This window comes from Adiantum capillus-veneris, chromosome 12 (assembly GCF_014529385.1).
Source record: "Adiantum capillus-veneris isolate H3 chromosome 12, ASM1452938v2, whole genome shotgun sequence".
NCBI lineage: Eukaryota > Viridiplantae > Streptophyta > Polypodiopsida > Polypodiales > Pteridaceae > Adiantum > Adiantum capillus-veneris.
Window position 1 is genome coordinate 4,723,950 of NC_140942.1, and position 23,726 is coordinate 4,747,675.

The following is a 23,726-nucleotide window of genomic DNA, read 5'->3' on the forward strand; positions in this document are numbered from 1 at the left end:
GGTACCTTCTTTGATGACATGATTGTCTACTCAAAGTCTGAAGAGGAGCATAGGGATCACTTGACCGTAGTTTTCAATGAGCTACGCAAGAATAGGCTACTCATTAATGCGAAGAAAAGTGAGTTCTTTTTGCAAGAGATTCACTTCCTTGGGCACATTGTTTCAAAGGATGGGGTACGCATGGATCCCGCTAAAGTGGAAGCAATTAGGTCATGGCCAGACTTGAAATCCGTACATGACATGCGAAGCTTTCTAGGCTTATGTTCCTACTACAGGAGGTTCATCCGAAATTTTGCTGAGATTGCTTCTCCACTCCATGCACTACAAGGAAAAGGAGTTACTTTCAAGTGGACAGCCAAGGAAATTTTAGCGTTCAAACACTTGAAAGAGAAGCTGACTTCAGATCCGGTAATCATTTTGCCAGATCTTTCAAAACCTTTTGTGGTTCAGTGTGATGCGTGTGGCCATAGTCTTGGTGCAGTTCTAATGTAGAATGGCCGAGTAGTCGCATAGAGAGCAGAATTCTTTTGAAGACTGAAAGGAACTTGCAAGTCTATGAGAAAGAATTGCTGGCAGTAATTCATGCTCTCACTAGTTGGAAACACTATTTGCTAGGGGCTGATTTTGTTGTCCAAACGGATCATCAAACCTTGCGATATTTTCTCACACAGACGAAGTTGTATGAGAAGCACATGCGATGGGCAAACATCTTGTCAATGTTCCATTTTCAGATTGTGCATGTGCAAGGGAAAAAGAACGTGGTGGCTGATGCGTTGTCACGAAAGCCCCAAATTTCAGCAGTGTCAATTCCGTACCATTGTGAACTAGACGAAATGAAGACACAATATGCTGAAGATTCAGATTTTGCAAGGATCTATGACCAGCTTGTTGATGGGCAACATCATGAGCACTATATGCTTAAGAATGACTTTCTCACGATGCATGGAAAGTTATGCGTTACTAAACAGTTACGGCCAAAGATTTTGATGGAAAGTCATGCCCCACCTTATGCTGGGCAACGTGGGATTGATGCGACAGTGAAAGGGGTTGAGGCATTCTTCTATTGGCCAGCTTTGCGTCAAGATGTTGACACATTTGTAAGATCATGCTTACTATGCCAAAAAGTCAAATTTGACAGACAAAAGCAACCGGGATTGTTGCAGCCATTGCCAATCCCTGATAGGCCATGGGAAAGTATAGCAATGGACTTTATCTTTGATCTTCCAAGGACGCAAACAGGAAATGATGGGATTTGGACTATCATTTGTAGGTTCAGTAAGCAGGCCCATTTCATTCCTGTTAGGAAGAAGATAAAGCCAGAAGACATGGCCAAGATATTCATGAGCAATATCTTTAAATATCATGGGATGCCTCAGTCAATTGTCAGTGACAGGGATCCACGTATGATGAGTCTTTTCTGGAAGGCATTGTTTGAGTACATGGGCACTACGCTCAAGTTCTCTTCTTCGTTTCATCCGCAAACTGATGGACAATCAGAAGAGGCAAATTCTACTGTCTTGGACCTGCTCAAATGTTATGTCTCAGAGCACAAGGCAACTTGGGAACACCATCTCCCATTGGTTGAATATGCTTACAATAACACTGTGCATACGTCAACAGGTAAGGCACCATTTGAGATAATGGAAGGAGGGAAGAAAGTCCCGCCCATTTTGCAAACTAAGGACAAGATTTTTGAGGCAGACAAGTGTGTCCAAGATATGGATGGAACATACAGGAAGATAAAGATTGCTCTTGAGAAGACTCGGGCTAAGCAAAAGAAAGCTGTTGATCATCACCGTCGTGAACTTGTATTTTCACTTGGTGATTGGGTACTTTTGCGCTTTGAAAAGGCCAGGTTAAGGAAAAGGAAAGGCAAGGAACGCTTGTTTCCTAAGCTCAGTATGCGATATTATGGTCCTTTTCAGATTTCAAAAAAGATCAGCGATGTAGCTTACAGGTTAAAGCTACCAGAAGGCTGGAAAATACATAATGCTTTTCATGTCAGCCTTCTAAGGCCCTTTGTTGGTGATGTGCCAGCGAATATGCTTGATGAGGAACAACCCGAAGTGGAAGAATTGGATGAAATCCTTGTTCGTGAACAGATATTGGCACATAAAGAAAGAAAGGTTAGAGGAAAAGTTGCAAGACGCTATTTGGTGAAGTTCAAAAACTATCCATCGTTAGATGCCAAATGGATGGAAGACTCTGAATTGGTTGATTCACCTCAGCTATTGCAATTGTATCTTGAAGCCTTTCAGATGGAACCCACAGTGACTTGATGCAGCCTTTTTGGAGCAAGGCAAGAGCATGGTTCATGATGCTCAAGAGAGTAGTTAAGCAATTGTATCTACTCTTTCCATACAGAATTTAGCTAGAGAAGTTTGTGCTCAAGAGTACACTAGAAGACTTCTATGCTTCATATATGTGTCGTAGCCAGGTTGGTGGGATTGTTTAATCGTCCAACGCTACATTTCCGGAAGCATGTATATCTTGGATTCCCATCATACAATATATGTGATATCAGGAGATATCCGCAAGTATTATTGGCATGCAAGCGAGGTCGCTTGCAGTATTTCAAGGGTGGGGTGTGTCACCAAGAGGTGTATTTTTCCTGTTGCCTTTCGTAAATAAGTATTAGATATATTTATTTTATTTTTCCTTGTTTGTCCCGGAACCCTTGAAAAGGTGCAAGTGGACATTGCATGGCCAGTGTGAAACGGCTGTAGCCAAATGGGTTTCTCACATCGGGGATCTAGGTCGGTCAGACAGGGACTGCCCGGGCCAGTTAGCACTGAATTCTGATGAGTATGGAAGCTTGCGTGCGCCAAACTGGAATTTGGGCCACTCGTCAAGTCACTGCAACTTTATAAGTTGAAAGGGGCCAGTAAATTAACCCACATTGTAGATGTTGGTCAAATGGTAGTCTTCAACGATGGTCAAGAGACCGATAGGGACGCCATGGAAGCATCTCCTAAAATTTAGGGAACTACTATTTTTGACCGGAAAATGTGTTCGCGTCATTAGCTCTGGAATGACAAGGGAAACATTTTATTACTCTGCTGCCAAGTCAACTGACGTACCAGTTGAGATATTTTTAGCAGGGAAAGCCCAAACTCGGAAACTGGGCGACGTGTCAACCTGTGAGCGATTCTGCCACTGTGGGAGGCAAAAACGAGCTGCATATCAACAAAGGGGGCGCCATTTTCAGCCTCAGGTGGATTGTAGCAGGTACAGAAGCTATGGAATGCTTACCTTGCCCTCTATGCACAGTATGGTGACGGGAGTGATGCCCCGCACGCTACATACTGCTCTCTTTCTCCCCTACGTACAATATGTTATGCCCCACTAGTGAGCTTCTCATTTGACCTATGTACAGCTGTGGGGAAATATGCTTTCATGCCGAGGCAAGAGCCTCTTTGCACAGGAACCGGTGTAGCTAGCTATTGCACCAAAGCAGGTCCACGAGAGGGTGATAACCTCTCGATTGCGCAGTAAATTCAGCACTGTTTGCTTGCTGTTTTTACTCTGTTTTGAGACTGTTTTGTGCCCGGGATGCTTCCAGAATGAAGGGGCACCAAGCCCAAGGTGCAGGGAACAGTGTAGGGACCGTCGTGTGCCCAAATCAGGTCAAAAACAGGACTGAACCAGAAATTACAGCGACCTGAAATTTACTGTTTTGTGCTCCCGATTGAGGGATAGCGCCAGTGGGATAGAGTCTTGACCTTGGAAACTGATTCGGATTAATTTCGGTACCGTTATGCTGCCGAAATTTTGCCGAATCTAGAGCGTACGAGCTGGATGCAGGTGTTATCTTCCAAGGACTCTCTTTTTGTAATTCCCTCTCTCTAAATTAAAGAAATACCTAAAGGGGCGCCAGTCTTTGGGGCCTACAGGGTGTCGGTCTCGTGTGCGCAGTGACATTCTAGTCGCTGGACGCAATTGTGTTCTCTTCCCTTCTCAGTGCTCTGTGTAAAGTTAACAGGTAATTGAAATAGTACCGCCCTCTACGCTGTATAGGCCGGTTATAGATAGAGCCGTTACAAGAGTTGGGCACAAAGATGGCTTTCTATAGAGAGCATCTTCTCCACCTCACGGCAGATGGGTTTGTAATTCGACCTAGCTATATGGACACGCATCTTTCGCATGGTTTGCGTTGTGCCATTGGCCAGATACGCACGTCCTCACATCAGCTCGAGATTGAGACTGGCAGATTCAGAGGGACACCAACAAATAACAGAATATGCCGCTTATGCCATCTAGAGCCAAAGACAGAAGTACATTACATATGTCATTGCACAGTGTACTATGAGATACGAGGTCGTTTTCACTGTCTATTCAGAGAAGGTTTTGGGCCTCTATCTAGGGTCATGAGTTATGAGGATCAAAGATGTCTTGGGCTTTATCTACTTGAGTTACACAAGCATAGAGAAACCTTAATGAGGAGAAGTGAAGAGAGACATCCCCAGAGACAGATCACAGATTTCTTTACACTAGATACTGTACACCCAGAAGAACAGACAGAGGAGCAACCAGCGACGGTGGAGAGGTCTACCCGCACTACTGACATTCTCATAGACCGATCATTGGAGCTAGGGAGATCTAGACGACCCTGAGGGAAGAGAGGAGCTACACAATTTCGAAGGAGGCTATGGCAAAGGATTCAAGCCATACTCTTTCGTCGTCCAGAGTGCAGATGAAGATGGATCTCTACTCTCCTCCCATATTGTCTTCACATTGTACTGCTTAGTTTAGGATCTCGCAGTATTTATATTTTGATATCCTAGTTTAATTTATTTTGTTAATCTGACTTTGTATCAAATACACCGCATTGTAACTTTCTGGTCTCATAGGTCACTTTGGCCTTTTGAAGACGTTAATATAACATTTCATTTCATCTCTCTCTCTCTCTCTCTCTCTCTCTCTCTCTCTCTCTCTCTCTCTCTCTCTCTCTCTCTCTCTCTCTCTCTGTGCGCACGTGCAAGGAAAGAGGCTTTATTTCTAATACTTGAAAGTCCCTTAGAACGCCGAAATGGTTCTGATTCTAAGGGCAAGTACATCACTAATTACAAAGCGGCTCGAAGGCGACAATTTGGAAACTATAAAACTAGATACAACTAGCCACATGGCAAACTGTAGAAAACTGAAAGTAGGGTGAAAACCCTCTCCTTAAGAGAGTAAAAAGGGCCCTAGCAAGCTAAGTGGAGAGAGGATGCCAGCAGCCTCTGAATGATAGGCACTTCCACCAAAAGCTTCCCTGCTATTGTATATCAAAAACCAAAACCACCAAAAGCCACGAGCACTGAAAAGGACAAGGAACATCTACAAGAGTTTGAACATCGCACAATCAGCACCAATTGGTATAATCTGACAGCAAAAGACAATGGATAAACAGAAGGGAGAGAGTAGTCGATGACGAAGATGAGTAGGAAGAAGCAACTCACATCACCAAGAAACTGTAGGAAGATACCCCAAGAGGAGCAACAAAGCACTGCACTGGAGTTCACAAGGAGCTCTCAGCAAGGATAGAAACCAGTCCACTTGCTGAAGGTGGCTTCTAAGGACCAGAGCTGGGGATGGAACTTCAAAAAAACAGTAAAGGAGGCTCTGATGACAATCACCCTTAAAAACATGATGCAGAAACCTGGTAAAGCGAGTAGAGAGCAGAGCGGCAAGCCAACAAACCCAAACCCAAACAATCCAAAGCAGAAAACACAAGAAGTCGAGGAAGACATGGGACACAAAGAAAGAGGACAAAAAAGAAGGAAATCAAACGTAAAACATGCACTAAAAACAGATTTCACCCACACTCACACACCCGCCCAAACACACACACACTCTCACTCACACACACACACTCACCCACACTCACACACCCGCCCAAACACACACACAAACACACTCTCACTCATCAGAAAATCTGTTTATAGGGCACAAGAAAACAAAGCAATCAAAAACCAAACTCTGCGCACACATCTGAGATACACACACACAAACCAAAGCAAAAATGCAGAAGAGCAAACTCACCCACAAGCATGTACCACGTTCACTAGGTTGAGCAACTTTGGCACGTCCATGAAAACCAAAAACGTGACTCAATGTAGAGCCCTTTGCTTGCGAATTCGCTGCAGGCCTGGCTTAGCAGGACTGCAGTGCCCGTCCAATTGGTTTCCTCTACACTACAACGGAGGAGGCCATGGATGCAACCCGATACTCTGTATGGCCGAGCACCGAACAAGGGCATATGTTGCAGAGCAGAAGGCACCCAACAAAGGCTGGTAGCACTGCATCCTATCCATCAAAGCTAGCTGAACTCTTGGCTGCAGCAGCCAGAAATGACTAGGGCCAAGTGTATTGCACCAAGAAGGCTCAGGCAACCAAAGCAGCAAACACCTAGAAACACTCAGCTGTGCAGCTCCTTGCAGCTTCTGATGCAACCAAAGTAACCTATCACGCGCAGCAGAGGCGAGCAGCACCATTGCAAAGGTTGCAAAAAGCACACAAACGCTGCCCTCGTTGTTAATTTAGCTCTTGCTAAGGTTACGACATCTCAAAAATTGATGAGGATTAAAACAGTAGCGCAAACTGAAAGTTTCGTGTGAACATGCAGAGTTGTTTTGCACCTGTTGCCACTGTTTTCAGCAGAGTTACCGGGGAACGGGTATTACCATGCTTGGAACGCCGGAACCGCGTTCCGGCCGGGTGGGGGTGATTGAAACGGCAATCCGTTCCGACAGTAGGGCTCATACCGGAACGGGGCTGGAACGGAAAAAACGGCAGATTTCTAACGTTCAACAACGGGCAGAATTTTGAAATTTTCAAACGTCCAGAAAACGGGCAGTAAGCCCTCAAAAGCTATATATTGGCCAAGCTTTCACACCCTTTTCCTTCACAACCTCTCAAGCTCTCTTGCTCTCAAGCTCTCTTGCTCTATTGCTCTCGAGTCTCAAGCTCTCAAGGCTCATTGCTCAAGCTTCAATCTCTCAAGCTCTCAAGGCTCATTGCTCAAGCTTCAATCTCTCAAGCTCTCAAGCTACCAACTTCCAAGCTCTCAAGCTCTGAACCTATCAAGCTCTCCAGCTCTCAAGCATCAAGCTTTCAAAGTTCAAGGCTCTCAACTTTCAAGCTCTCTCTTGCTCTCGAGTCTCAAGGCTTTAAGCCTCAAGCTCTCTCGAGTCTCCTTCCAATTTCCATCATCTAGATTCCATGGCCTCTTCTTCTCGTACAACCCCCTCTGTTCATGGGGGCAACACTCAAAAGGCGAAGGAATGGTCGTGGTGGGATGAAGTGACCTCGAAGGGCACCTTGTCAGCGGCGGGAGGTTCTCGTGCATGGGCATGCAAGCTATGCTCTTACACACGGAAAGGGGGGCATGACAAAATGAGGGCACACTTTCTTCGAGTGCCGGCACATGAGGTGAGATTTTGCTCCAACGTAACCATCGAGAAGAGAAAGGACCTCGAGGAAAAGAATCGGCAATTCAACCACAAAGCCAAACCCGCACGCAAAGATATTGATCCAAAAACCCTCATTTTCCCTTCTTCCTCTCTACCCGGTGTAGGTGTTGGTGCATCTTCACAAGGTCCAAAACGTCACCAAAGGACCCTTGCCACCTCTTGGGACCCAAAGAAGCAGTAAGAGGTGGATGCAGCCGTGGCTCGATTCTTCTATCACGACCATATCCCATTTGTCGCGGCGAGGTATGTTCATTGTTTTATGATTTATCAATCTTCTCTCTCATTTCTTCCGTTATCGTCGGTTCCACCTTTTTGATACTAACCTCTTCTATGTTTGATCGAAATAGGTCCCAGTATTGGAAAGTCATGGTGCAACGGATAGGAGAGTATAGCACCAGCTATGTGCCGCCATCTTCAGAGGCTCTCCGGACCACTTTGCCCGATCGAGAGAAGGCTATTGTGGAGCAAGCAACCCTCAATATTCAACGTCTTTGGGCAAAACATGGCGTTTCCCTCATTGCCGACGGGTGGAGCGATACAAGGAAGAGATCTATCCATGGTCTCGTCGCATACTCAAGTGGAGAGATGTACTTTGTGCACTCTCATGATGCCACCGAGAGTGGCAAGTCCACCGATGTCCTCTCTGCAGAGTGGATAGCGGCCATAGAAACCATCGGTGAGCAACACGTGGTGGCCTTTGTCACAGATGGGGAGGCATCAAATAGGGCAGCAGCAGCTATTATAGAGGGCCACTATCCGCATGTGACAGTGTGCTTTTGCATGGCACACTGCTTGAACAACCTTCTAATAGACATCCGCAAGCTAGACTGGATCGCTCCAGTCATTGCTGATGCAGTGAAGATTGTTACTTTCATCAACAATCACAACTTGGTTCGCATTGAGTACCTCAAGAGGTCGAGCCGGAAAGTGCTTCTAAAGTATTTAGACACCCGCTTCGCATTCAACTTTCTTCTTGTGCGCAGGCCGTCTGAATGTCAAAATGCGGTCCGACAAGTCTTCATCAGTGATGAGTTCACCACCTCCCCCTATGCAAAGACAGTTGCATGGATTTTGTGCAAGGATAAGACAGAGGATCTTGAGTTCTGGAAGAAGCTCAAGAGTCTAAACGCACAGGTAAAATCGGTGGCTCATTTGCTTCGAGTTCTGGATGGCATGGATCCTTGCATTGGCAAGATTTATGAGGCAATGGACCGCATGATTGAGCAGCTTGCACAGCTTGAGCCGAACGCAGAGCGGTATGAGAAGATCCATGCGCTTTGCAGCTCAAGGTGGAATTCATATGCCTCTCCTTTACACGGGGCAGCGTACATGGTGGATCCAGAGTTCCAAGGTGCAGGGCAAGAGACAGATAGGGAAGTCATGAACCAATTTAAAGAGATCTTAATCAAGATGGTTCTAGACAGAGATCTTAATCAAGATGGTTCAAGACAGAGATGGGCGACGCATTGTCAGAGATCAGTTGAGACAGTACAGAGAGATGCGAGGGTCATTTGGCAGTCCAGATGCTCAGATTGATCGCAGGAAGATAGGTTCAGTGCTATGGTGGGAGGACTATGGCTATGATGGCCCTGAGCTTCAGAGATTGGCGATCCGTATTCTCAGCCAGTCAGTTAGTACCTCATGCTTGGAGCAATTGTGGAGTACCTTTAGCCACATTGCTTCCAAGAAGAGGAATTGGCTTGGAGTGGAGAATGCTAATGATCTTGTCTTCGTCAGCGCAAATTTGAAAATGCTTTGCAAGAGTAGAGACAAACAGACAGATCCTTTTACACAGTGGGAGATGGAGCAAGAGGCTCCTCAGGTAGGTGGAGATGCACATCCACCAACACCAGGTACTTCATCCGTGGCTGAGATTGAGCCGGACCTAGAGCTCGATGATGAGGAATGGGAGGATGTGCATGATTTACAGCCAGCTACTACGGATTGGGAGGCCTCTCAGGCTAGTGGCCCTTGAGTCTTGAGTCTTGACTCTTTGCCATTTATCCTTACCTTTTTGTATGGCTGCTTGAGCCTTGCCCTCTTTGCCATTTGTAGCTACTAGCATCTTTATGGTATTTGTCACCTTCAATCTTTTGGTATTGTGGTCATTGGTTTGCCCCCCTTTGTTTTTTTTGTAGCACCTTGGCGGCCCTTGAGTCTTGTTAGCCATAATTAATTCCAAAGTGTTATCTCTGACTACTACTCTTGCAATTATTTGAGAGCATTGTGTATGGGCATTGTGTTTGCTCAATGTTGTATATGTGTTATGTACTCTGGGCGCCGCACATCCCAATCAAGTCATAATAAGGTTGAATGGTCTTCGAATCGTGTTTTTTGTGGGTATTAGAGTCAAAGGACTCTAGTACTACTTGTATTCAAACACATAACGCTAAAAAAACAATATTTGGGTGTTTTTTTAGCCTCCCGTTCCGCGCCGTTCCCGTTCCGAGCCCGTTCCGCAGGGAGGCCCGTCGCCGTTCCCGTTCCGCGTTCCGTTTAACTCTAGTTTTCAGTCACATTTGTCCATCTTCTCCTACAACCTCTGACAAAAACACAAATAAGAATAGATAATGTGCATATGGTACAGCTTCCCTATCCATACTTTTTTCCAAAATCATGAGCATAATAAGAGACTGGCCTAGTTTGAAAATTCTGATTTATTAAACCCTCTATTATAAGAGGCTACTCAGTCCAAAAATAGAGTGGTTACTCATTATATGACATGTAAGTCAGGCCATATATAGCATTTGACATGTAAGTCAGGCTAAAACTCCCCAGTCCAAAAATAGAGTGGTTACTCATTATATGACATGTAAGTCAGGCCATTTGATGAAGTGAAAATCAATAGTGAATCAACATTACAGTAGCTTCATGCCATTCTGGCAATCCTACGTAACACGGGTAGAGAACGTACAGTTTTTACACCATCTCATTGCCACGCCTGATGCTTCTTGTCCATTGCTCGAGCTTATTGAGTCATGCTCCACATCCTGTTAATGCAATCAGAGAAATAACATTGTTGTAACATGAAGATAATTCACATGCCCTTCACTATTAAGAAAGAAAGAAGCACTTGTTCTTACAGTAAAGTCGCTTGGGCTACCAGGATCTGTCTTTATGCAGTAAATATAATTGAAGAACACATTGAAGATTAACCAGATTGAGATAATGACATGGCTTATCCCCTTGAAAGAATTGACACTATGTATCGAGGGAAGTATGGTTGTGAAAAACAAATAAATGATACAGCTGAAACAAAAGCATAAAAGATGAGTCAATGGTAAGGTAATGTTCAACAACAAACCAAAGTAAAACCAGATACACACTGCTTAAATATATGAATCATATAAATCAATCCCATTCCTAAACACCATTCGTTGCGAAGTCATTTGTTTCTTTCATTAGGATATATATATTTTTCAAGTGCTAAAAAGCAAGCTCGAGTCAAGCTGGTCAAGTCCACAGCACTAACCAAAGCAAGCCAAATACTTGGCCCTGCAAAAAAGCAACCTCCATAGAGTCAACAGCCAAGTAAAGCAATTGCAGCTACAAGAGAGCCACCACATGTAATCCCGCTTTGTCTTTTACATGAGTTACGTCCACGGACCACGTCATAAGAGAGGGGAGCTAATGTGGGGCACAGTCAAGGTGGGGAATCCGACGTCCCAATGCGATCGACATTGGTGCAAACACGGTAAGTGTAGCGGTCACTTATTATAAAAAAAAAGTGATGGCCCCCATTTGTGAAAAGGACCACCACTAGTGGCAGACCTTGTGAGGCTTGGATAGCAGGAGCTCACCCCAAGGATGAACTAAGGGACGCTTGATCTTGCAATTGCTATACATCCTAGAACCCTAGCTCCAGCTACGGGTGTTGCGATACATGTGAGTCACTCTTCTAGAATATCAATATTCTAGACATATCACACATCAATTTGATGGTGCAATGGGGAGCTGTTGGGAAGCTTGACATGGTGGGAGACTCCCCAGCAAAACGCCAATAATAGGGATCCCGCCTCATGCCAGCCTACCAGGTGGGCAACACCGTGGAGTGCATCGCCGAGAAAAGGTACGTCTATGTGTGATACAACTTATACTTACAACATATCCCAACGGTGTTTTCATTTTGAAGAAAAATGGAGACCTTCCACATTTGTGTTGTAGAATTCCGTAAGGGTGGCATCCTATTTCGGTATCGTGTAGAGAGACCTTGTTCATTGGATTAAAAATAAGTTGGAGCCATAGGCATGAAAATTCAGAGTTCCTTGAAGTATATGAATCTAGTACAGAGCGTATTTACTTCCGAATATGGTCGGAAAAAAAACTATGAACTACCACAATCTGCAAGACTAGATAGAATTAAATACTTCAAAACAACTGATAATGAACAAAATAAGAGAGTAAAGGGAGATGCAAAAAAATTTGAAGTAGGATGTCCCTGTAAACAAGCAAAGACGTCTTATGGTGTACTCTCAAGTACAAACTTCTATACCCAAATTTTGTATAGAAAGAATAGATACAATTGCCTAACTACTCTTTTGATCAGCTCTCATATTGCTCCATAGAGCTACATCAAGTCACTGTGGGTTCCATTTGAAAAGCTTCAAGATATAGTTGCAATAACTGAGGTGAATCAACCAATTCATACTGTTCCATCTATTTTGCATTCAATGATGGATAGTTCTTTAACTTCACCGAGTAGCATATTGCAACCTTTCCTCTAACATTCCTTTCCTTATGTGCCAATATCTATTCAGGAACAAGGATCTCATCCAATTCTTCCACTTTGGGTTGTTCCTCATCCAACATATTCTTTGGCACATCACCAACAAAGGGCCTTAGGAGGCTAACATGAAAAGCAGAGTTACCGGGGAACGGGTATTACCATGCTGGAACGCCGGAACGGGTTCTGGCCGATCGGAGGTGATTGGAACGGCCCGGAACGGCAGTCCGTTCCGATAGTCGGGCTCATACCGGAACGGCCAGAACGGAAAAAACGGCAAATTTCCAACGTTCAAAAACGGGCAGAATTTTGAAATTTTCAAACGTCCAGAAAACAGGCAGTAAGCCCTCAAAAGCTATATATTGGCCAAGCCCTCACAACCTTTTCCTTCTCAAGCTCTCTTGCTCTCAAGGCTCATTGCTCAAGCTTCAATCTCTCAAGCTACCAACTTCCAAGCTCTCAAGCTCTCAACCTACCAAGCTCTCAAGCATCAAGCTTTCAAAGTTCAAGGCTCTCAACTTTCCAGCTCTCTCTTGATCTCGAGTCTCAAGGCTTTAAGCCTCAAGCTCTCTCGAGTCTCCTTCCAATTTCCATCATCTAGATTCCATGGCCTCTTCTTCTCGTACAACCCCCTCCGTTCATGGGGGCAACACTCAATAGGCGAAGGAATGGTCGTGGTGGGATGAAGTGACCTCGGAGGGCTCCTTGTCGGCGGCGGGAGGTTCTCGTGCATGGGCATGCAAGCTATGCTCTTACACGCGGAAAGGGGCGCATGACAAAATGAGGGCACACTTTCTTCGAGTGCCGGGACATGAGGTGAGATTTTGCTCCAATGTAACCATCGAGAAGGAGAAGGACCTCGAGGAAAAGGATCGGCAATTCAATCACAAAGCCAAGCCCGCACGCAAAGGTATTGATCCAAAGACCCTCATTTTCCCTTCTTCCTCTCTACCCGGTGTAGGTGTTGGTGCATCTTCACAAGGTCCAAAACGTCGCCAAAGGACCCTTGCCACCTCTTGGGACCCAAAGAAGAAGGAAGAGGTGGATGCGGTCGTGGCTCGATTCTTCTATCACGACCATATCCCATTTGTCGCGGCGAGGTATGTTCATTGTTTTATGATTTATCAATCTTCTCTCTCATTTCTTCCGTTATCGTCGGTTCCACCTTTTTGATACTAACCTCTTCTATGTTTGATCGAAATAGGTCCGAGTATTGGAAAGTCATGGTGCAACGGATAGGAGAGTATGGCACCGGCTATGTGCCGCCATCTTCAGAGGCTCTCCAGACCACTTTGCTCGATCGAGAGAAGGCTATTGTGGAGCAAGCAACCCTCAATATTCAACGTTTGTGGGCAAAACATGGCGTTTCCCTCATTGCCGACGGGTGGAGCGATACAAGGAAGAGATCTATCCATGGTCTCGTCGCATACTCGAGTGGAGAGATGTACTTTGTGCACTCTCATGATGCCACCGAGAGTGGCAAGTCCGCCGATGTCCTCTCTACAGAGTGGACAGCGGCCATAGAAACCATCGGTGAGCAACACGTGGTGGCCTTTCTCACAGATGGGGAGGCATCAAATAGGGCGGCAGCAGCTATTATAGAGGGCCACTATCCGCATGTGACAGTGTGTTTTTGCATGGCACACTGCTTGAACAACCTTCTAATAGACATCGGCAAGCTAGACTGGATCGCTCCAGTCATTGCTGATGCAGTGAAGATTGTTACTTTCATCAACAATTACAACTTGGTTCGGAGTGAGTACCTCAACAGGTCGGGCGGGAAAGTGCTTCTAAAGTATTCAAACACCCCCTTCGCATTCAACTTTCTTCTTGTACGCAGGCTGTCTGAATGTCAAAATGCGGTCCGACAAGTCTTCATCAGTGATGAGTTCACCACCTCCCCCTATGCAAAGACAGTTGCAGGGATTTTGTGCAAGGATAAGACAGAGGATCTTGAGTTCTGGAAGAAGCTCAAGAGTCTAAACGCACAGGTAAAACCGGTGGTTCATTTGCTTCGAGTTTTGGATGGCATGGATCCTTGCATTGGCAAGATTTATGAGGCAATGGACCGCATGATTGAGCAGCTTGCACAGCTTGAGCCGAACGTAGAGCGGTATGAGGAGATCCATGCGCTTTGCAGCTCAAGGTGGAATTCATATGCCTCTCCTTTACACTGGGCAACGTACATGGTGGATCTAGAGTTCCAAGGTGCAAGGCAAGAGACAGATAGGGAAGTCATGAACCAATTTACAGAGATCTTAAACAATATGGTTCTAGACACAGATGGGCGACGCATTGTCAGAGATCAGTTGAGACAGTACAGAGAGATGCGAGGGTCATTTGGCAGTCCAGATGCTCAGATTGATCGCAGGAAGATAGGTTCAGTGCTATGGTGGGAGGACTATGGCTATGATGGCCCTGAGCTTCAGAGATTGGCGATCCGTATTCTCAGCCAGTCAGTTAGTACCTCATGCTTGGAGCAATTGTGGAGTACCTTTAGCCACATTGCTTCCAAGAAGAGGAATTGGCTTGGAGTGGACAAGGCTAATGATCTTGTCTTCGTCAGCGCAAATTTGAAAATGCTCAGTAGAGACAAACAGACAGATCCTTTTACACAGTGGGAGATGGAGCAAGAGGCTCCTCAGGTAGGTGGAGATGCACATCCACCAACACCAGGTACTTCATCCGTGGCTGAGATTGAGCCGGACCTAGAGCTCGATGATGAGGAATGGGAGGATGTGCATGATTTACAGTCGGCTACTACGGATTGGGAGGCCTCTCAGGCTAGTGGCTCATGAGTCTTGAGTCTTGACTCTTTGCCATTTATCCTTACCTTTTTGTATGGCTGCTTGAGCCTTGCCCTCTTTGCCATTTGTAGCTACTAGCATCTTTATGGTATTTGTCACCTTCAGTCTTTTGGTATTGTGGTCACTGGTTTGCCGCCCTTCGTTTTTTTTGTAGCACCTTGGCGGCCCTTGAGGCTTGTTAGCCATAATTAATTCCAAAGTGTTATCTCTGACTACTACTCTTGCAATTATTTGAGAGCATTGTGTATGGGCATTCTGTTTGCTCAATGTTGTATGTGTTATGTACTTTGGGCGCCACACATCCCAATCAAGTCATAATAAGGTTGAATGGTCTTCGAATCATGTTTTTTGTGGGTATTAGAGTCAAAGGACTCTAGTACTACTTGTATTCAAACACATAACGCTAAAAGAAACAATATTTGGGTGTTTTTTTAGCCTCCCGTTCCGAGCCCGTTCCCGTTCCCCCGTTCCGCAGGGAGGCCCGTCGCCGTTCCCGTTCCGCGTTCCAGGTAACTCTGATGAAAGCATTATGTATTTTCGAGCCCTATGGTAGCTTCAACCTGTAAGCTACATCAATGATCTTATCCGAGCACTCAAAAGGACCATAATATCACATATTGAGCTTTAAAGACAAACGTTCCTTGCCTTTCCTTTTCCTTAACCTAGCCTTTCAAAGTGCAAAAGTACCCAATCACCAAGTGAAAATTAAGTTTACAACGATGACAATCAACAGCTTTCTTTTGCTTAGCCTGAGTCTTCTCAAGAGCTATCTTTATCTTCTTGTATGTTTCACTTAAATCTTGCACATACTTGTCTTGTGCTTAGTCTACAAAATGGGTGGGACTGTCTTTCCTCCTTCCACTATCTCAAATGGTGTATTGCCTATTGATGTATGCACAGTGTTATGGTAAGCATATTCAACCGATGGTCAATGGTGTTCCCAAGTTGCCTTGTGCTCTGACACATAACATTTGAGTAGATCTAGGACAATAGAATTTGCTTTAGCAAAGATGCAAACTTTAGCATAGTGCCCATGTTCTCAAATAATGCCTTCCAAAAAAGACTCGTCACACGTGGATTCCTGTCACAAATAATTGACTGAGGCATCCCGTGATACTTACACCTATTCCTCATAAATATCTTAATCATGTGTTCTAGCTTTGTCTTCTTCCTAACAGGAATGAAATGAGCCTGCTTATTGAAGCTGCAAATGATCGTCCAAATCCCATCATTACATGTTTGCGTTCTTGGAAGATCAAAGAAAAAGTCCATGGCTATGCTTTCCCATGGCCTATCAGGAATATGGCCGCAACACTCCTAGTTGCTTTTGGCTGTCAAATTTGACCTTCTGGCATACTAGGCATGATCTTACAAATGTTTCAACATCTTGGCAAAAAGTTAACCAATAAAAGAATGTTTCAACCGCTTTCACTGTCGCATCAATTCCACGATGCCCAACATATGGTGGAGCATGACTTTCCATTAAAACCTTTGGCCGCAACTATTTGGTAATGTATAACTTTTCCATGCATCATGAGAAAGTCACTCTTAAGCATATAGTGCTCATGATATTGCCCATCGACAAGTTGATCATAAATTCTTGCAAAATCTACATCTTCAGAATATTGTGTCTTCATTTCGTTTAGTTCACAATGATACAGAATTGACACTGCTAAAATTTGGGGCTTTCCCGGACAACGCTTCAGCCATCACGTTCTTTTTCCCTTCCACATGCACAATCTAAAAATGGGACATCGACAAGCTGTTTGTGCTTCTCTAACAACTTCGTTTGTGTAAGAAAGCTTTGCAAGGTTTGATGATATGTTTGAACTTTGGACAATAAAATCAGCCCCTAGCAGATAGTGTTTCCAACTAGTGAGAGCGTGAATTACTGCCAACAATTCTTTCTCATACAAGAATTCTACTCTCGTATGCCACTGTTGGACCATTTTGCATTAGAAAAGCACCAAGACTATGACCACATGAACCACAAAAGGTTTCAAAAGATCTGGCAAAATGATTACCAAATCTAAATACATGTAACAGGCTTGGGCACCCCAAGTCGAGAAATCAGGCACGACACAAGAGAGGGAATCACTAATACTTCACAACTTTAAAATCACAACTCAATTTGGCCGACAGGGCCCCGCATAGTTCCGTGCCGAGAGATTGGCCCCAAAGACTGGCGCCCCTTTTTTCTTTTATATTAATCTTTGAGCAAAGTACAAACTCCAGCAGGGTCCTTGCTCTCAGACTCTGCATCCAAATGCTCTCAAGAGTGAGGCCCCCTTAGGGCTCTTTTATTCTTACAAGGGATGCCCAAAAGCAGAGCCCCAAAATCCTCAAAGTCAAAATCAAAATAGCCTTAAAAGCAATTGGTCCCAAAAATCTGCAAGAAAAGCAGTCAGTGTAATCTACGGAATTCCATACAGCCTGCCACGTCAGTAGCCATCATCGCAAAACGCAAAAATCTGTACTGTCTGCCACATCAGCATGCCAACACAAATCCCGAAAATCTGTACTACCTGCTGCTGCGTCATCTGTCCGCCCGCACTGTCTGTTGTACGTCATCAGTTTGTGACACACCCCCCTCTTGAAAAAATTGTAATCGCCCTCGATTACGCCTGCTAATCCATCGCTAAGTTCATACTGGAACAAAGTGGTCCAATCATTCAATTCCAACTGTGTGGCCATCTCATCCCCCAGCAACTCTCACGACAGTTCCATTGAATCGGTCGTGATTCAATTATCAGGTTCATTCGGGAGTTATCACTGCTCCGAAGTCATCATCATCTCATTCTTGTTCCTGTTATATATTCACAAATAGCAGGACCTTCCATAAAAACATTAGTTTCATTCAAAATTCATGATACTTATCGGGTTCATTCTGGAGCAGTCATTGCTTTCCATTGCATTCATCATCATCGATTTCACCTGTTATGTGCACACAACTAGCAAGTTCTTCAGACAACATAAATCTCATATATATATATATGAGATTTACCTTGGGAAATTCCAGTTTCAAAGTTCTTCATTCACACACTTAGTTCATACTGAACACAGTGTTTCAATCATCCCTCCACAATTTTGGGAAATGTGTTTACTCAACTTCAAAGGAGATTAAGTCCATTGATCATTATGCATCTAATGGATGGGAAAGGATGAATGAGCACTAAACGACACGCTAGTTATTCAATGGTGGAAGTAGAGGTATCATCATAAACATAGAACCGAAAGAAACTCGCATGTTGATGAAATACTTAAAGCCTCTTTAAATTTCCTACTAGTCTTCACATTCATCATTCTCGATAAAACCTATCAACAATACATAAGATTGTTTTGACATGAGGTCATATACATAGATAAAATGTCAATAATACCCACGAAGATTCATAATAGACTATACCTCTTGAGTCTCTAGCTATTATTAGACTTAACAATTAGCCATTTATCTCGATTTTGTCAAATTCAACCATACTCTTAATATTGCTAAAATCGGTTAATATACTGTTCTTGGATACTATGCCCCTAAAGACCATGAAAATTCACTTATTAATCAAGGAAAATCCATCAGTTGACACTTCTTAATTGGCTTGCATGCTTCTTTCATAGACTAGAGTGTACACACAAATCTAAGTTTGCCTATGTAAGAGTAGAAAAATGCAACTCAATCCACCCGATCTACCTTCATAAGTTCAAAATAGTCTGAACTAACAAATTATAAGAGCAGATAAAACACTCGTAAAACTACAAAAGCAAGGGACACACAAAGAGAAAAAAAAAATTCGCTTTATTTGCTACAAAACAAAACTAGATAAAACAACACATTGATTACTTAGAAATGTTTTTAGAAAAGGCATACGCAAAATAAGTTGAAGCAGCTTACTTGGCTAAAACTTGAAACAAGTACTCAACTTTAAACTAAAAAGATAAGACGTCTCAAAGACTTAATCCTAGGAATCAGACTCCACACAACAACTTCTAAAGGAACAAATTCTTAAGTCCTAATGTAAGCTAAATACTAGAAATGAATACTACTACAAACCTGCAAAGAAGAGGTTGAAAGTACAAAGATCCAAACTTGAAAATATGTGATCTCAACTTCGCTGCTTGTGCAAACAGGAAGAATAAGATTATCACCTTTATCATGCATAGCTTGGACACAGCTATGACATCCCTACTCACGTCATTAGTGCCCAAGAGTAGGTACACGTTTGTATAGAGGTCATTCATGCTTTGAACGTACTCTATAAAACCAACAAGCTGAGTTCTATCACCCTCAGGAGGTGATGGGCATACTTAGCCATGATAAAGACTAGCATTTGTCGAGCTAGAGCAAAAATACTAGAAGCGCTAGAGATCAAAACATCAAAATAGTGTGTTACTAAGTCAAATAATAAGTGGGCTTTTAAGCTCCCCACTTTTATCGAATTTACTACTGATTACCTTGAACATTCCAAAAGAAGAAACATCAAAAATAAACTTACTACGATGCAAAAATGAACAAACGTTTTTCATGATTCTTTTGAATGAGTATCCTTTCTCAACGAGTAAAGAAATAAGATGGCACGACTAAACAACAAAAGCAGATTTACTAGTACAAAGACGAGAAAATCTAAATAGGCACAGTACTTAGCTAAAAGAGAAATGTTCGAAGAAATGTGAGGCATTACGGATGATATTTAGATTAGCATAATCCAGTTCAAGTTGTTTATTATAAATATCTACTTCCAATCCCAAGGAGTCTCAAAAATCTTAAGGTCTAAAAAGCATAGTTACACGGAACGGGAACGGGGAACGCGAACGGGGGGCTCCGGGACGTTTCCGGAACGGGGGGCCCTTGGGGTGGCGGAACAGGAACGGAGGCCGGAACGGTAGCCTTGAGGGGAAGGGAGAGAGAGAGGGAGAGAGAGCCTTGAGGGAGAGGGTGAGGTAGAGAGCTTGAGAGAGAGAGAGAGAGGGTGTAAAGCCCTTCTTTATATAGGAGAGGATGGAAATAACACCCCCCCAAAAGTTCAAAAAACCTACCCCAAACCGTCATTTTTTAAAACTTTGGTGTTCCGGATTTGCCGTTCCGCGTTCCAGCCGCCGTTCCGGTTATGCCTGAGAAGGGAACGGCGTTCCGGTCCCGTTCCCGTTTCGAGGAGGCGTCGGGCTTGGGAACGCGTTTTGGGAACGGGAGGGCCCCGTTCCGCCCGTTCCCTGTTACTATGCTAAAAAGGTGCAATCACTATTTGTGGTACATTTAAGTTCACAAAACTCCTAGGATAAATTCCTTCACCTACAGAACTCGAATTCAAGTACATAAAATCTTGAAAAGAAGGAACGGCAGGAACAAAAAGATCATCTACAAAGCGTCTTACATTACATAACTTGTGCAAAAATATTGGGCAAGTGTTTATATATAAATTGTCCAAAAGAAAATCTAACCAAAATATAATGTCAATGTCATCTACAATCCTAGTGAATCTCTTCTTCCTTTGTCTACACCTACATTCTTACTTTTTAACCATAAGAAGTCGAAGTTCAAGGCTTACTTTTCTACTAGCAATGCCTTATACCGATCCTTCCCAAGAATGTATGCGAAAACTTTTGAAATAAGAGACTTGACTCTGAATTTAAGGTCCTCCAAATTTAGCTTCGTATATAGCGTTGTGAAGTCAAAAGTTTGGGGACATAAAGGAGAAGATTTCTCCTTAATGCTTCTTGAAGAGTTCAAAAACTTTATAAAATAGGAATCACACCTACTGAATCATTTAAAATCGTATATAGTGTTGTGAAGTCAAAAGTTTGGGGACATAAAGGAGAAGATTTCTCCTTAATGCTTCTTGAAAAGTTCAAAAACTTTATAACAGGAATCACACCTACTGAATCATTTGAAATCTAACTTGAATCGGTGGGTACGTCTGCTTCCTTTAGCAGATTTTTCCACAATTCATTTAAGCTAGGTAAAATGGCTTTGAAACAATGACTAAGCCATTTGGAAACCTCAGTCAAAGAAGTGTTACAAGAAGCAGCTAAAAATCTAGGTTTTATAGGAACCTCCAAATGGTATATAAAAAAGGTAATTTAGGCCGACACTTGAAACCAGAAGACTTACAAAAATCTTGATGTTTCAAGATAACCTCTTGCATCGAAAGACCACAACCACTGTAAGTTTGAGAGTTTACTTCACCTAACAAGCATTCCATATCTCAAGCGTTGAAGGCTTTTACAAATCCAAGATTGCCAAGCTCATATGGCATTCAAGAAAGGCTCAAATTGGCAAAGACTAACCGAAGGACAGCTCGTGATCAAATTACGATTTACAGTCATATGAGAAGAGAGCTCCAAAGAGTCAAGACTCAGTGGACAATAATTCTATCCAACGATATCCAAAAACTCCCTTTCAATAAGATTTTGTGGTCCTTTCTTGGTCACAAAGAAAATTGGCCCTATTGCCTACTAGTTGGTTGTTTCTCCAATTTTGGGTAAACATCTAGCATCTCATATCAGCTACCTTAGAAAAGGATCAATCAAAGTTGATAATATTGTGCCTCATGAGTAAGATGTTTGCATCAACATACCATCAATCTCCGCTTAGTGCCTATGTATTATGATGATTCCTTGATTAAGTGGAAATGCACTACTTCGAGTTCGTTAAAGCTTTAAACGCTCAATTTCCCCCCTTCATGGATGGGGACTTAACAATTCTACAGGAGGAAAGTCGGTTATGCCCCCATCATAGTCGGGAGTGTTATCTCTTAGTCAAACGTCAATACAAACACGGCCATTGTGAGTACTTATAACAAGCCATAGGCCTCGTTTGTGAGGAAAACCACTAGCAGAGTGCTCACTGCTAGTGATAGGCTGATAACCTGTGAGTCTCGACCAACGAGGTCGCCCCAGGAGGGCGAGGCTATCCGAACAAGTCACTCACGGCAGGTGACTTGCAAGTCCTAGCCTACATCCTCATACTCTAGCCCCATCTTGAATGGTTCACTCATCAACACCTCTCCAAAGGTGGTCAAAATCCTCTTTGTTTGTTTCAATATGAACTCCAATCTCTCAACAATGTAAGCCAAATCAATCAAACTGAGCATATATGGCAATGCATCAAAGAGAACCATGCCTCCGTTAATCCCATTAGGTCTAAATGGTAGCTATGGTCAAACGGTTCATCCACCAACACTTCTACATAGATGGTCTTAGATCCTCCTTATTTGTTTCAAAATGAGCTATGGACCAAGCCAATGAAACGGTATCAAAGAACACCATGTATCTGTTAAATCGCATTCGGAAACAATGACAAAACGTTATCTCTGATCAAGAGAAAAAAAAACCACTTGAGACATGATAAGTCTACTCTAACACCATCCCATTCTCGTGTGGCATAAGCAGAAAATATTCCGGACCCCTTGGACACATAAGCACTCAGATTTAGTCTTGTACGTCTAAACCCAAAATCACCCGAGTACGTGGCCCACATCAAACAATACAATACATGTGTCTACCTAGCTAGACAACAAATAAAGAACCCTAATGCAAAATAAAAAGGGGAAAGCGGGAAATAATATTCAACATTTATTCAATTCTCATCACAGTCAGCAGATTCACAAAGTGGCTATGCCACAAAACAAAATTGAGATTGGCTTACCTGATGAGTGTAACAGCGAGAAAAATATAGAAAGGGCCCGCTAGTTGAATAGATTTGTCAATGAAGATTCGTATCTTTAATGTCAAGGAAGACCACCTGAGCAACAATTAGGTGAGGACGATAATTGCAGCGACAACAATGGAGCTGACACGATATGAAAAAATAGACACAACTATATTGTCTTACAACAAGGATTTGGGAAGACAATGTAAGCCAGACCCCTAATTCAAGTTGCTTAGAAGGAGCTGGAAGAGATCACTTGGCCTTTGCACTTGCTGGAGGAGAGAAGTGACAGCTAATGGTCACAACTCAGAATGCAGGAAGTCTTCAGGTTTTAAAGACATGGCAAAGACCTACGACAAGAAGTATATTGGCTACCATAAAAGACCAAATGAATGCTTGCACAATGTCAAATGCTAGTTGATGGAAACATCATTCACAGATTTTCTAATGTAATGTTTGATTGTCAATATCCCCTATACGTGATATGAAACTCAGATGGCTGTATGTTGTACCTAGGTTAGGATTAGGGTGCCTTAGACAAAAAAAAATTCACCAATGACCCTCCAGATAGTGGCATTTGTGCCTAGGGAAACTGAGCTATTCAATTCCATGAGCAACTGCGAAAGGTGACAATCCCCGCTGTCTATCTATGACGTGTCAAGACAAACATCAGTGGACAACTCATCAGCATAATTCACTGCTGCGCAACATGTTTCGGTTGAATCAAGCATCAGCAAGTGTGATGAGTAGCGACACTATAAGCTGACAGTTGTGGGGATAACTGTCACGCCTATTTCAGTAAAATGAGAACTTACAGGTAGCGAAGGGTGCGCACATAAGAAGAGAAGGCCATTCTTCAGATTATACCAAAATCAGACCACAGCAGAAGAGGCGATGAAGCACGAGAATCGTCGCCCCCATGCTGTGCTCTTCTCGCAAACCAGGCGAGTACCTTGACCCTCCTCAGATCATGAAACTTAACAATTACTGATTTGTTTTGTGGTAAGATTGTGCGAGCACAGGGATTATGATACTCTTTTGTTGCAAAGAACTAAGAATTTCATTTTTCCAAGATTCCTTGGAATCTAGAAGGGCGAGATGAT

At 43.3% G+C, this 23,726-nt stretch overlaps 1 protein-coding gene across 5 annotated transcripts in view; it reads right to left on the minus strand.

Moving 5' to 3' along the window:
• The window catches only part of LOC147445238 (uncharacterized), a 150,610-nt gene extending 126,884 nt beyond the window's left edge, over nucleotides 1-23,726 (minus strand). For 2 of the 5 annotated variants that reach the window (XM_086524801.1, XM_086524798.1), the window contains exons 1-4: nucleotides 23,439-23,718; nucleotides 22,621-22,716; nucleotides 10,538-10,703; nucleotides 10,369-10,444 (exon numbers count right to left, since the gene is read on the minus strand). In XM_086524801.1, the coding sequence (XP_086380927.1) occupies nucleotides 10,369-10,444; nucleotides 10,538-10,703; nucleotides 22,621-22,716; nucleotides 23,439-23,476 (376 nt within the window). In that variant the 5' untranslated portion in view covers nucleotides 23,477-23,718. Of the gene's footprint in view, nucleotides 1-10,368; nucleotides 10,445-10,537; nucleotides 10,704-22,620; nucleotides 22,717-23,438 lie in introns of all 5 variants that reach the window. The other 3 variants (XM_086524802.1, XM_086524800.1, XM_086524799.1) reach the window with 3 other exon arrangements.